At 41.8% G+C, this 14,561-nt stretch overlaps 1 protein-coding gene across 2 annotated transcripts in view; it reads left to right on the forward strand.

The window, feature by feature from the left end:
• ADK (adenosine kinase) overlaps nt 1-14,561 on the forward strand; it is a 523,961-nt gene that overhangs the window by 379,226 nt on the left and 130,174 nt on the right. For both annotated transcript variants that reach the window (XM_075000013.1, XM_075000012.1), the window contains exon 7: nt 10,893-11,063. In XM_075000013.1, coding sequence (XP_074856114.1) covers nt 10,893-11,063 — 171 coding nt within the window. The remainder of the gene's footprint in view (nt 1-10,892; nt 11,064-14,561) is intronic.

The raw sequence follows: 14,561 nt of genomic DNA on the forward strand, positions 1-14,561 counted from the left end.
AAGCTAGTTCACTTGTATTAGTCACCCTCCAGTTGAGCTAGTTGGGAAGGAATGATTGAGACAGTGGTTGAGTTGACAGGAGAGGCAGGTAAGAGCCACCAATGCGGAGCAGTTGGCAGGTGAGACGAGGTGGCCTCCAAAGGTAGCTGTGATAGTTACTGGGAGAAGGGGGGACCAGAAGGAGGGGTTTGCTGGATGACCTCCCTGAGCCAGAGCTGGGAAGAGCTGAAGGTCAAAGACCAGCAGAGGGAGTTGCCTGTGAGTATCTAAGCCAGGAAGGGTTGAAAGCAATGGACCAGCAGAGGTGCTTACCTGCTGTCTTCTCCAAGTGGGAAAACTGGAGCCAAGAGAACAGTGAGAGAACCAAAGAGGAGTGAGAAAGGTCTGTTGTATAACTCCTCTCCTCAGTACAGTACAATGCAGATGTAGGTTCTGTCACTTTCAGTCATTGCTGGTTTTAACTCCTGTAACTTTCTGTAAGCTTTGTAACAGTAGCTTTGCTTTGTAGATATAGCTTTGCTCTATATGGTTGTGTTTTGTTGCATGAGATTTGTTATGTGACAGCTGCTGGGCCTATATTGAGTGTTATAAGTTCATAAGATGTTTTTATAGATGTCAGGAGTCTGTTTGGAAATTCTGGCTGTTCCCGTGTAGGGGAGATTTCTTTCTCTGAAGTAAGCTTTCTTTTGTGTGAGTGAGGAAAGTGTGCATGTGGGTGCGTGTGCAATGGAATCATTCCCTGAAGCCACCCTGTCTGGACAACCAGCTGCCAGCAGCACTTTGATGGCCATAGAATAATAGGAGCTGAGCCCTGCAAAAGAATCCACCCAAGAAAGAGTGAGAGGCCCAACTAGGAGAAGATCAAAGTCCCATCTGCTGTTAACTGATGACTCATGGTCATATAGCATCCTTGGGCAGTGGAACAGGACATATAAAAGATGGGTGCAAAGCTATAGGAGTTCTGCTCTCTTTCTTGCCATCACCTCTCTGCAGGAGTTAGTCTTGGCTGGCTGGGGAGGTAGGAGGAGGCCCAGGGCCCTGGCCCTGGGCTCCTCCCTGTCTCCCGAGGATGGATGGTACTGACTGCTCCTGAGTACTACTGTTGACAAGAGAGCAAGGTGAAAAGGGGGTCATACAATCAGCTCGCTGCTCTGGATTCATGACTGCAGCAGACATGTTGGACCTGCTGTGCCTTGCCTTCCTCTACTGTCCCAATGCAACTCTTCACCTGTGTGAGTTCACCTGTGTAAATGTATGAGTGCAGGAGGGTATGAGTGTGTGGGTGTGTGCTTGAATGCCAGTCCCCCTTTTGCCTTTAATCCAATGGTGACATTTAATAAATATATATGAATGTAACTCTGGGGTGATCTTTAATGTAAAATTAAGGCAACAGTACTCTCCTTGTGAGGAGAGATTCCTAGGGGCCTCTCTCTGATAAGAGCAGGTTTGTGCTCCACCTGGAAGGACTGATGTGGCTGTCCTGGTAAAAGGCCAGGGCAAGGTCAAAGAAGAATCTAGAAATTCTGGAAGATGTTTGAGTATGTGATGTGCTGTTGATGGACAAGATATGAGATTTTAAGGACTATGTATATGGGGCATAAGGAATGAACAATGTTTGGAACATTTGCTCTGGCTTATTTAAACTGTTTCAGTAATAAACAAGCCCTAAGGAAAGTATTAGTTAAGGAATTTTCCAGTGGCGTTACTAGGGAACCTGAAGCAGGGAAATTCAGGCAGATGAGCTTGTTCTGCCACAGCTTTCCTTTAGAGAGTGCTCCAGGCAGGTCACCTTTTTACCTTCTACGACCATCTTTCCACCTTTTCTAATCAGCAGGGAAGATACAGTGTTACTATGCTCTAATTTATCATACCTAGAATGATTCCCTGAGGCAACATTCTACAGGCCTTAGACTTGCAAGAGAGTATCATGTACCAGATTTACCTCATCATGTATGCCTCTGATTTGTCCCTTACTGAAGTGTGATCTGAGAGAGCAAAATTGTAGCCACCTTCAGAGCTGATGATCATTTTGGCAGTTCTGGTTCATCTCGAAAGCCTCAGTCCATCTTTTTATGGAGTTGTACTGCTTGCTAATCTCCCACGCCACTAGAAGAAGAAAAAGAGCCATTTGTCAGTAGCTATTGTTCTTTGAGAGTATTGCCTCTGCATGTTCATGGCCATGCCCATCTTCCCCACTTCTTTAGTTTCTCAGATAGAGAATGCCAAAATTAGAGAAGACACTGAACAGTGGTGAGTGCAACTCCACCTTTTATATCCTGAGAGTAATCCACAATGGCATGAAAGAATAGGACAAGTGGCCTCCATAGATAATGCCATTTCAAAGCTTCCATTGCTCAGTGCCAGGAGATGCCAATCCTGCAAGTTGGAATATGCATAGACTATGTCCTCAGCTAACAGCAGCTATTGGCAGATGACATTTTGTTGTAACTCCTGTTAATACTAATAGTGGTTTCATCCATAAACATCAACATGAGTGTTTTCCTGAGAGAGTTCTCCTGATTAACTCCATTGTCAGGCATTTCTGTTGGGAGTTCAAAATATGTTCATTTTCAGCTAGAGAATGTCAGTTTCAGAATAGAGCTAAAGTAATTTCCATGTATCTATATATTAATGAGGGATTTAAGGCAATAATTCTGTTTTTAAACACTGGATAATATGTAGCTTTGAAATATAAGTTCCAACCGCTTAGGAAGCTGACAGTGCTGTAGGGATTGAGAATCAGAAGACTAATTTCATATGATTTTGTCCTGTTACATCTCTGCTTTCCAAGAAGTGAATCTTGTATTTTCATTTCTAAATGTTCACACTTTGGGCCAACAAATATGCTTTTGTGGACCTTACATTATTGCCAGATATTGTATGTAGCCTGCCAATTTGAAAATGCTGCAAGCCACTTATCTTAAACATCAGAAGGAAATCTGCATGTGGGATTTCAAAGGCTTTGTCTGTAGTGGTGATATGTCCTGATTTTTATTTTTAAAAAAAAAGGGGGGGAGCTTTTTTAAAAACTAACAATTTCATTTATTAGATAATGAGCTTTCAGGGGTAAAACCCACTTCATCAGAACGTAGCAACTTTGGTGCATAGATAAGGACTGTTATTTGAACTGCTGAGCTTACCGATTCTTGAAATTATAGTAAGCTACAATGACACAAATCAAACCTTATGATTTTTTATTGTATTTGCTGGTTATGTTGGTATAGGGGGCCACTGGTGGCTGAAATTAAAGCCTCAGTAAAGACATTGCCAAAGTCCATTTCAGTACAGATTGAACCTTTCTATTCTAGCACTCTCTGGTGCAGCAGCATCCATAGTCTGGCATGTTTTTAGTTAGCTGTATATCCATTTACCATGGGTGTGGCCAACTTTCCCCAGGTCCCATAAAGTCTGGTTACAGCTACCAGTCCTGGCTCTCAGAGTTCTATGCTGTTATTTAGCTGTAATTTACCGCTAAATGTCTTCTAAGAGCTCAGTGAGCAGTGGAAGTGTTAGTAATGCTGTTGGACAATATTGACTTCAGATGGTTCGGAAAATTCTCTTGTTTGGCGCTAGTCAGGTCCCAAGGTTTCAGCCTGTACTGGGAATGCAAACTTCAGATGGCTTTCTTAAATCCAGATTTCTGGTTTGGATCAGTCAAATTTTCGCCCTTCTTTTGTCAGCGCTATTGCACTGTTGTTTGGAACAAATAGCCAAAAATTACTTTAGCAAAGAGAAATTATGGTTGGCAGAGTGTTAAAAATGGTGGTGTTCTCTACAGAATGGCTGTAATCCTAAACGTTTAATACAAAATACAGTAGACCCCCGATATGCGCAGGGGTTGCATTCTTGTGGAACCCCACATGAGTCAAATTTCACGCAGCTCGGGGGAGCCAGGAAACTGACCAGTGCAGCAGTGCTGCTCATCTTCTTGTCTCCTGAGAGTGGTGGGCAGCAAAGAGCCTGGCTTTGGGCTACCCCCTGCTCACAGGAGAGGGGAAACTGACCAGCGCTGATGCACTGGTCAGTTTACCTGCTTCTATTGGGGCAGCACCCTGATTCGTGGCTCTGCCTTTCCACTCCTCTCAGGGGCAGCAGTCTGACTCTTGGCTGCCACCCATGACAGGAGCAGGGAAACTGGCTCCAGTGAGTGGAGGGGAGTCAGGAACCAGGGGAGCAGCCTGGCTTCCTGCTCCCCTCTGCTTGCAGAACCAGGAAACTGACCTGGGCAGCAGTGAGTGCAGAGGAGCTGGGAGCCAGGTTGCCACCCCGACAAGCAGTTTCTCAGCTCCTATTAGGGGGCGGCATCTCAGCTGCTGCCACTGATAGGAACGGGGAAACCTCTCCTGTCAGTGGTGGCAGACGAGTCAGCTGTCTTCCATGACAGGAGCTGGGAAACTGATCAACGCAGCAGTCAGAGTCACGTTAACCCAAGATACACACAACTCGAGTGACAATATCTCGGGGGTCTACTGTATTCATTTTAAGGAAAATGAGTGAAAGAAACCTTTTGAACAGTGAATTGAATTAAATTGAGGAGTTTAATTCAAAGAAATCCAAAAGTCAGTCTTGTAACTTTTGTGAGTTCATGGCCTTTACTGTGGAAGGTCTGAAATGCAAGTTATACCTTATGCATTTCAAATACCCTTATGTTGTTTTTGAAAAGAGAAGGAAGAGAAATCTCGAATTAGATTTGACTGAGATCCCAAGGGTACTCTGTTCTGCACCTTGAATTACAATCCAGTGTATTTTAATTCAGATCAAGTTTTCAGTCTGAAATTGTAAGAAACTTAATTATTTGACCAAGTTAATATTTACGTTGGCCACTATGTGGTTTGTCCACAGCTGGTAACATGCTAGCATGAAAGCTTTTTATTTTGTGTATGAATCAGTTTTTTTTTAATTAACTCTGCTCATTAAATGAAACACTAAAAGACAGAAGGGATTGCTATGGAGACAAGATGTTACATAAACTGTTCATTTTTATTCTTTAGGATACAAAAATAGAAAGGAGACAGCTTGGAGGCTTGTATGATACAATCCTGATAGGTGCTGCAGGATGGCTCAAAGTGTGAACATTTAGTCATAAAAAAATATGATTTGTTTCTTGGAAAGCAGACACATAACAGGACAAAGTAACATGAAATTACTCTTCTGATCTGGGCTTCATCCTGCCCCATTAAAGGCAAGAGGAGTGCTTTCTCTTTGCAGGATGAAGCCCAGATTTTGTAAGTGATAGTGTATTTGCTAAACTCGATATTGTGGAGCACCAGAAATATTTATCAAAGAGTTAGCCGTGTTAGTCTATGTCTTCAAAAACAACAAGAAGTCATGTGGCACCTTATAGACTGACAGATATTCTGGAGCATAAGCTTTCATGGGCAAAAACCCACTTTGTGAGATATATCTGACAAAGCAGGTCTTTGCCCACTAAAGCTTGTGCTCCAAAATATCTGTTAGTCTATAAGGTGCCACAGAATTTCTTGTTGTTTCAGAAATATTTAGAGGCTGTTTTCTAAATGACTTCTAATCTGAAACTGTTTCCTTATTAGACTAAAATTTGTCAATGCATAGAACTTCTAAGATGATCTTTAGCTGAAATACTGTGAATAAAAATACAGATGTATTCTGCTGTGAAGAAGGAACAATTAGGAGAACTGGAAAATAGAAACCTTCCATGATTATGTTTATTAGAGTGTTGTAGTGGTGATGCTGTAGGGAAGGCTGAAATCATACTTCCCTTACAAGATCCTACTTGTAAGTTGCTTGTTACTTTACACCACATGTGACTGCTATTTAAAATCCAGTATATTTAATCAAATGTTAGAATATTTAGTGAACTCTCTTAAGTAATGGCAGTGCAGAACTACTATAATTGATTGAGCACAGAGAAAGGTATTCATTTTAATAAATAGAGCATCTTAGGCTGTGTCTACACTATGAAATAAATTAAAATTTATTTCAGCTAGGTCAATTTTACCATGTGACTGTCTTCACTGCAGATACCATTAGCTCGATTTAGGGTGCACTAATCTCAAGAGTACAAAATCGCAGTTACCTGATGGGTATAGCATCAAGCTTGAATTCAGAAGTTCGATTAAAGGCAAGTGTAGAAGCACCACGTCTTAAAAGTGAATTTATTAGCCTCCTGGGCGTCCTGTACGTAACTCCTGATGCCCCTCTCAGTGCTCCACTCTGGCTGGTGGTCTCCAGCAACAGGAAGACTGTGAATTTCCAAGCAGAGAGCCTTTAGCTGTGGCCTCTTCTTAGTATGAGAGCCTGAGAAATGTCTGTCTGTCTGTGCTATTAGTGCTGTGAACACATCTGCCAATTCATATAGCCCCTGCAGGGAGTTGATTTCTCTTTCTGGACACTTGCTATTTTTTTTCTGTGCTGCCGTACCATGTGTCAACAAAGTTGAGCTGGGGGTCATACTTGCATAAACACACCGAGAAAATTCTTCTCAGCGATTTACATTTGTGTGCAAACACCCCTCCCTCCCCCACAGGTGCCAGACAGTCTGGGTCTTTCCCGCACTCAGCCACATCATATGGGTGGCCCCCAACCCAATAACAGGCTGTGCTGCCATTGCTCACCATGCTGCCAGTCGAGCATTTAGAGCTCTAAGGGTGGTAAAGATATTCTGGGCTTTGTTGCCTCTGTGGGGAAGTCTCCCCAGGGGCTAAGATACTTGGGGCTTTGCTGCCACCATGGGAAAGGACCACTTCAACTGCCTCCCCCCCACCCACTGACCCTCCACCCTTTGCTCATATTGGGCCTTCCTGATGCCTGGGAAAAGTCTCCCCGGTGGCTAAGAGGCTTGCTGCCACTGGGGAGAATTCTCACGAGAATGTGCCCGTGATTCTGTTAATAACCTGGTTAAGTCCAGTGATGTCAACTAACATCATATATGCCATCATGTGCCAACAATGCCCAGATGCTTTGTATATTGGACAGACTTCAAACTCTCTTAGACAAAGGATTAATGGGCATAAAACAGACATAAAAACACGCCTGATCCACAAACCTGTTAGCCAGCATTTTAATGGAGTGGCCATTCTGTTAATGACTTAAGAGTTTGCGTGTTACTGAAGAGGAATTTTCACAACACTCTTGAAAGAGAGGCTGCTGAACTCTCTTCTATATTCAAATTTGACGCATTAACACATGGTTTGAACTGGAATGGGAATTTTCTGGCTCACTATAGTGGCTCGTTTGCATACTTGGCTTAATCTAATTCTTAACTCTCCCACCCCGCCGCCCCTCTACTCTCTCATTTGCTCACCTTGATATTTATTTTTCTGATTTGTCCACCTTGGTTACTGTTTTCAGTTCTCTGTGCCTTACATATTAAGTCTGTTTTGGTATGGTTATGCTCTGAAGAAGTGGGTCTGTCCCATGACAGCTCACCCAATAAATTATTTTGTTAGTCTTTAAAGTGCTACTTGACTGCTTTTTTGTTTTGATAGTATATAGACTAGCATGGCTTTCTCTCTGTTATTTATAAATTCCAGAATTAGAAAATCTATATAAATGAATTCGAATTTATCTCGTAGTGTAGATTCAGCCTTAGAATATGTTTAACTTGGTATTCCACTGTGATGTTAAACTTTATGGACCAGAAAGGTGTCATAGCTTATCATGGTAGAGTTGATATGTCACTGGTTTAAAAAATAAAGTCCCTTTTTTGGCTCAGAATGTATAAAATATGGACTACTATCAATCATCACAATACAGTGGGTGTACAGTCTGAAATCAGTAATTTTAAGAAGGGGCACAGTCTGCCATTTCATATGGGGGAATTTGAGGTCACAGATTCTAGAAATAAAACCTTTTTTTTTTTTACTTGCATAATCATATTTGGTAAGTGATTGCTCCTTAATGAAGACTCAATCATTTTTTCTGCTTTTAATTATTGGTTCTACTAAGTGGCAATTGGTTTCGAAATGATGATTGGTATATGTGCAGTGCAACATTTTATATTAGATTTTAGTGACAAAGATTCAGAACATTGAGCACACAATGGCAGCAATCACTTCTTTTCATTCATGGTTCCCATTTTGATGTCCACATACTAAAAGAAATAAATAATTTTACCTATCCCGGGAGTGAGAAATAAAATGATAGCTACACCATGCTAGTCAAGCAATGAATATCGAAAATAGCAAATAACTAATATAAGCTTGAGAAGATTTGGAATAAATGTATGACTGGAACTGAATACACAACTATAAATTTTGAATGCTAGTGTCATGTCTGTCCCCCTTTTTGAAGTAGATGAGTAGAAGTAGAAATTGATGGGATGATTAACTCATTGCAAAGTAAATACCTATGAAGGATCTTCAAAGTGCATTAAAGACAATTTCTGGTAACATCAGAAATTCAAAGGAGGGAACTATACTGAAGCATCAAATGCCATAAAAAGAAAATGATGGATGTATTTATCATACAGTTTCAGGATGCCGCCAGCACAAGTTCCATGGCACGTGATAACTGGGCACCACCAGGAAACAGAAAAAAGAGAACAACATAGAAACATATTATTTAGAACAACAGTGACAGCTAAATTCACCAGTATGACATGCAGAGGCCTAGACAGATGAGCACAAGACTTAAATAAATGGTGGAAACCTGTGGACACAGTATACTTTTAATGGTGCTGGAGGATTTAAAAAAATAAAAATGAAAACTGAAGTTTAATTAAGTGATATGCTGGATTGTTTCTGGTTCAGCTCTGTTTAGTATTCCATTAAGAAATTTAAATGTGCCTTGTTTTCATCATTTGAGTTGGGAGAGGGCGGAGCTCTGGAAAAATGACCACTATTATTATAAAGTATGTACAATCTACATCACTCTGCTGTCTATTCCTGGGAAAGTCTTCAACAGGATCCTGTTGGAGAGAATGAAAGCAGAGATTGATAGGCTGTTGAGGGATGAACAAGCTGGTTTTCGGAGCGAGAGATCATGTGTAGACCAGATGATAACCTTGAGGATCATCATACAACAGTCATTGGAATGGAACTCCCCACTGTATATAACTTTCATAGACCTTGAACAGGCCCTTGATAGTGTAGACAGAAATACACTGTGGAGACTGTTGCAGTATCATGGCATTCCCCAGAAGATCATTAATCTCATTCGAGCCAATTACGAATCCTCCACTTGCCAGGTTGTACATAATGGCACTCTGACAGAATCTTTCACTGTCCGAACAGGTGTGAGACAGGGATGTCTACTCTCACCATTCCTTTTCCTTATGGTTGTGGATTGGATTATGCTGAAAACAACAAGCAGACACCAGAGAGGTATTCAGTGGACCTTCTCTTGTCAATTAGAGGATATCGATTTTGCTGATGACATTGCTCTCCTGGAATATCGGCATGAGCATATGGACAGCAAAGTTGCAGCACTGCATAGCGCTGCCTCAAAGCCAGGCCTGAAAATCAGTAGATGTAAAACTAGAACTATGAGGGTCAACCACACTAAACAAGACAACATCACTTTAGGGGGAGAGACCCTCGAAGACGTCGAACAATTTACTTATCTAGGTAGTGTTGTGAATAAAGATGGTGGTACTGACCTAGACATAAAGTCCAGGATTGGCAAAGCCACAGCAGCATTTCAAACTCTGTGGCCAGTATGGAGATCACACAACATCTCTGTCGAAACGAAGCTGAGAATCTTCAATTCAAATGTAAAGTCCGTCCTGCTGTATGCCTGTGAATCATGGCGCACCACAAAGTCCTCAACACACAAACTGCAGATGTTTTTGAATAGATGCCTGAGGTACATATTACAAATAAGATGGCAAGACAAAGTCACGAATGAACATCTGTGGACACGAACAGGCCAAGAGCCAGTGGGGATCCAAATAAAAAGGAGAAAATGGGGATGGCTGGGACATACTTTGAGGAAACCCCCATCCAGCATTGTTCGACATGCTCTAAAATGGAATCCTCAGGGGAAACACAGCTGAGGAAGACCCCGAATAACATGGAGGAGATCTACAGTCACAGAAGCACAAGAACTGGGATATTCATGGGGCCAGATTGAAGCCATTGCCCAAGATAGAACCAGGTGAAGGAGCCTTGTGGATGACCTATGCCCCACGTGGGGTTCACGGGTTTAACTAAGTTTAACTTATGTACAATCTACAGAGCTTGGAATAGTTATGTTAATTAGAACTCCCCACCAGCGTCCAGCTATACTAACTTTCTTTAACTTCTTGTCTCCAGAGCACCTGTTCATAATACTGTAATACATTAGTAAACTAAAGATATTTAATATTATCATTGTAGTTCAAAGTTACCAAGGATGTATTTCAGTTAAAGACTAAAAGGTAGATGTTGCCTGTTTTTCTAGTGTCTGGAAACTTTAAAGAAACTAATAGGGACTACTAATGTCAGATAATGACAATTTTATTTTAAGCTTTAGCTTGTGTAATTTGAGTGAGCCTGATATATACATACCAGCAGAGTTGGTTTCCTCAGAAGGTAATAAAGTGAAGTAAAGGCCAGGTCTGATCTTCATTCATATTTCCTAAATCCAGATTTACTCTCCTTATTCTATGTTAGGTTTTCTTTTGGGAGGCAATATATGTAGCTATTTGTTTCAGTTTCCTTTGATTGATATTAGCTTTATTAATGTATAAACAGATATAAATATTAACAGTTATGTATGATGATAGCCTGTTCCATTGTTAAAATACTATATTGTTTTATTATGAGATCAGACACAATGGATTAATCTAAAGAATTAAATCAAAGGATGGCAGGTATACACAGTTTCACATTTGCTGTGTGTATTTTTCATGTTTTATCTTTACTGCAAACAACTTATTTAATATGATTTTATTTTTTGAAATTAATAATATATATCTGTCTGTCTGCTTGCAGGGATTTTTTCTTACAGTTTCACCAGAAGCAGTATTAAAAGTGGCCACTCATTCTTCTGCAAATAACAAGATCTTCAGTTTGAATCTTTCTGCGCCTTTTATTAGCCAGTTTTATAAAGAGCCACTGATGCAAGTCATGCCTTATGTTGACATCCTTTTCGGAAATGAGACGGTGAGTCCTACGAAAAATATTTGTTTATGATAGATGTTTATGTCTAGAATAATCTCCCCTGATTTTAGACCATTTTTATGCCTAGAATAATCTCTGATCTTTCTTTCTCCATAATCATATACTTAAAGGAACTTTGTGGAACATGGTACTGTAGAATCTAATTTACAGTTGAAGTTTGAAAAAGAGATGATTAAACAAGTGTAATGGGTTCAGTGGGCTGCTAATCTGTTAACCTGTTAAAAAGTCTCATCTTCATAGATTAGGCTATGTCTACATACAACAGAAAGTCGATTTTGAGGCACTTAGGTCTATTTTACAATGTGACTGTCTTCGCTACAGATACCTTTAGGTCGATTTTAAGGGGCGCTAAAGTCGACTCTCTTGTCCTGACCCTCTGATGTGGTGTAACGTCAAATTTGAATTTAAAAAGTTGAATTAATGCAGGTGTGGAAACAGCATTACTATAAATTGATTTTATTGGCCTCCAGAAGTATCCCACAGTGCCCAGAATGTGCATGATCTGGCCATTTTCACCTCCACTGCTCTCCAGGTGTGCAGGAAGTAGGAAACAGGAAGCCCAGCAATTTAATTCATTTTCTTTCTGGCCAGTGTGGCAATCACATCTAGGCATGAAAAAGAGCCCTAGTGTGGAGCAGTCAGGAGAATGAGGATCTCATTTCGGCTGGCTGACTAGCCCCCACTACACCACATAATGTGGCAGCTGGGCTCTGAGGAGCGTGCTTGCCGACAGTGGCATGTCCTGCCATATGCATGGTGAAGACTTCGCCCTGCACAGGATTTAGCTGGAGAAGCTGAGAAACCTTTTTTTCTGTGCTTTACATTTGTATAGGGCAGCCACTCCTCCTCCAGAGGCACCATAAGGCTATGTGGCTAGTCCCTGTTCCACTAAAATATGTGGCTAGCCACAGCCCCACCACACCATGTTGCCCAGCTGTGCAGTGTAGCCCATGCTTCCAAATATCAGCATGTCCTTCCCATGTCCTTTTGGCTTCTTTGCTGCGAGAAACTAGTTTTCTCCTTTTTACATTTTTCGGGTGGATCTCATCTAGTGTCAGGAGGCTGGCCCTCAGTGGCAAATTTTTTTGGAGCTGGTCCCTGAGAGGCAATGTGTGCTGGGGGGGGCTGGCCCCCAACAGCAGATATTTTCGGGGCTGCCCTCTCTACTCTGCCTAGGTATGCAACTAATTGAATCATGTCCACAGGTTACTCAGCTGCTCCTTACCAGCTGAGTTTTTCAGGGGCTGGCTCCTGAGAGGCAAAAACGTGTCAGGGGGCTGGCCCCCTGTGGCAAATGTTTTCAAGGGCTGGCCCCTCAGAGGGCAGCAGATGTTTTTTGGGGTAGCCGCTTCCTTCCTGCTCCATGCTGCCTATACACACTACTGATTGAACTATGTCAACAGATTACTTAGCTGATCAGTTGCCAGCTGAGTTTTTCCAGGCTGGCCCCTCAAAGGCAACATATGCTGGGGGGCTGGCCCCTGACAACTGAAATTTTGGGGGGCTGGACCCTCAGAGGCAACATGTGCTGGTGGAGCTGGACCCTGCTGACAGATATTTTTGGGACTGACCCCTCTGCCCAGGCACACAACTGATTGAACCATGTCAACATGCTACTCAGCTGGCCCTTGGCAACTGGTATTTTTTGAGGCTGCCCCCCCCCCCCCCCCGAATAAACATGGACCAATACTCTCCCTTTGTAAAGTGTGTGGCTTGGATAAGTCACAGTCCCAGCAGTGAACTGTTTGGTGTTTTCTCACCAGGGGAAAAAGTAGTCCAGCAACTTGTTGACATGGCACCGTCAGCTATATGTTCCCTGGGCTCATTAGCCCTAGAGACACATTTGGTAAGGTTATTTTTAAAACTCACTGTTCTTTACAAAAAATGAACAGAATGAACCACCTAGCAGTGGCTTGTTTTGTGTATTTTCACAGGGGGAAGACTAGTTGAGCAACCTGTTGACATAGTAAAGTCATCTGGATGCTGCCAGAGCTTATTTGGGTGCTTCACCTTCTGTAGCACACCTCTTTGGTGTATTTTCACAGGGAGAAAATAGTTGAGCAACCTGTTAACATGGCACAGTGAGCTGTGTGCTCTCAGAGCTCATTTGCTAAGGGTGCTTCAGCTTTTGAAGCCCACCAACTGTTTGGATTTCTTCCCACTGGTATTCTCTACTTTTCCTTCTTTCCTTGAGAATACTATGAAGTTGTTCCCTAATTGTATGGAGCCTGTTTTCCACTTGGACATAATGGGTACATGGTACAGTCAGGTGGGTGAATTTTCACAGGGGGAAAAGTAGTTGAGTGACCTGTTGGCATGGTACAGTCAGCTGTGTGCTCCCATAGCTCATTTGGGTGCTTCACCTTCTGCAGCCCACCTGTCTGGTGTATTTTCCTCTGTGATTCCCTACTTTTAATTCTTTGCTTGAAAATAATATGAAGTCTTTTCCTGTCATAGACAGCCAGTTTATTCCATTTGGGCATCGGGAGCTTCAGCTTCCACCATGGGAAAAGTAGTTGAGTGGCCTATTGACATGGTACAGTCAGGTTATTTTTGAAAGTAACTGTTCTTTAAAAAGGGGCAGAATAAAGAACAGTGCCAGCAATGGATTCTTAGAAATGGCATGGTGGGGGGAAAGGTCTAACAATTTCTCTCATCAGGGGAAAGAGACTTCAGAAAAATGGCTGTTTGTTTTCAACGGGAGGGGAATGAGGGCAGTGCATTCTGGGAAGGTGACATCACACACCCACAACCACTTGCACGACATTTTTTCCCATAATTCACCAGGAAGGAAACCCAGAATGCCCTGGGGCTGAGGGAACTGAGGGATATGTTCCTACAATGCACTGCAGCAACAGTTGAACTTTTGGCAATTTAGTGAGGGCGCATTAAGTTGACTTTATGGGCATGTGCAGAAACTCAACTTCAGCTTTATAAAACCCAGTGTTACAAACTCAACTCTAATAAATTCTACTTTATTGCGTAGAGTAGACATAGCATTAATCATGATGGCCCTTTCTGCAATTAAGTAGACACTTTCTTTGAGCAGAAGGAGGAGAACACTAGGAAAATAATTAAACTTCTCAATGATCCCTATGGAAGGTGGATTGGAAATTCATTTTTATTATGTTTTTAGTGCAAGTATGAGGTAGCCAGATTGGTTGAATTCCTGTGCCCACTAAAGTAAATGGCAAAGTAGACATTGAGCTCAATGAGGCTAAGATTTTTGCTGGTTGCATTGATACCTCTTTGCAGGTTCTTAAGTCATAGTGCTCTATGCATGTTCTTAAGTATTTAGATGTTTGCTTATCATGAATTAAAAGGGTGAACTCCTGAAGAATGTCACATAAGTAAATGAACTGAGTGAGGATTTGCCTACCCTTGAAATTTTTCAACCAGCAGAGCTATGCTGGGATAGAAATTAGCTCCTCTAAGTTTCCAATCAGAGTAAATTGTACTGTATAAGTAAGTGACTTTTCA

This window comes from Carettochelys insculpta, chromosome 7 (genome assembly GCF_033958435.1).
Source record: "Carettochelys insculpta isolate YL-2023 chromosome 7, ASM3395843v1, whole genome shotgun sequence".
In the NCBI taxonomy this organism is placed as follows: Eukaryota; Metazoa; Chordata; order Testudines; family Carettochelyidae; genus Carettochelys; species Carettochelys insculpta.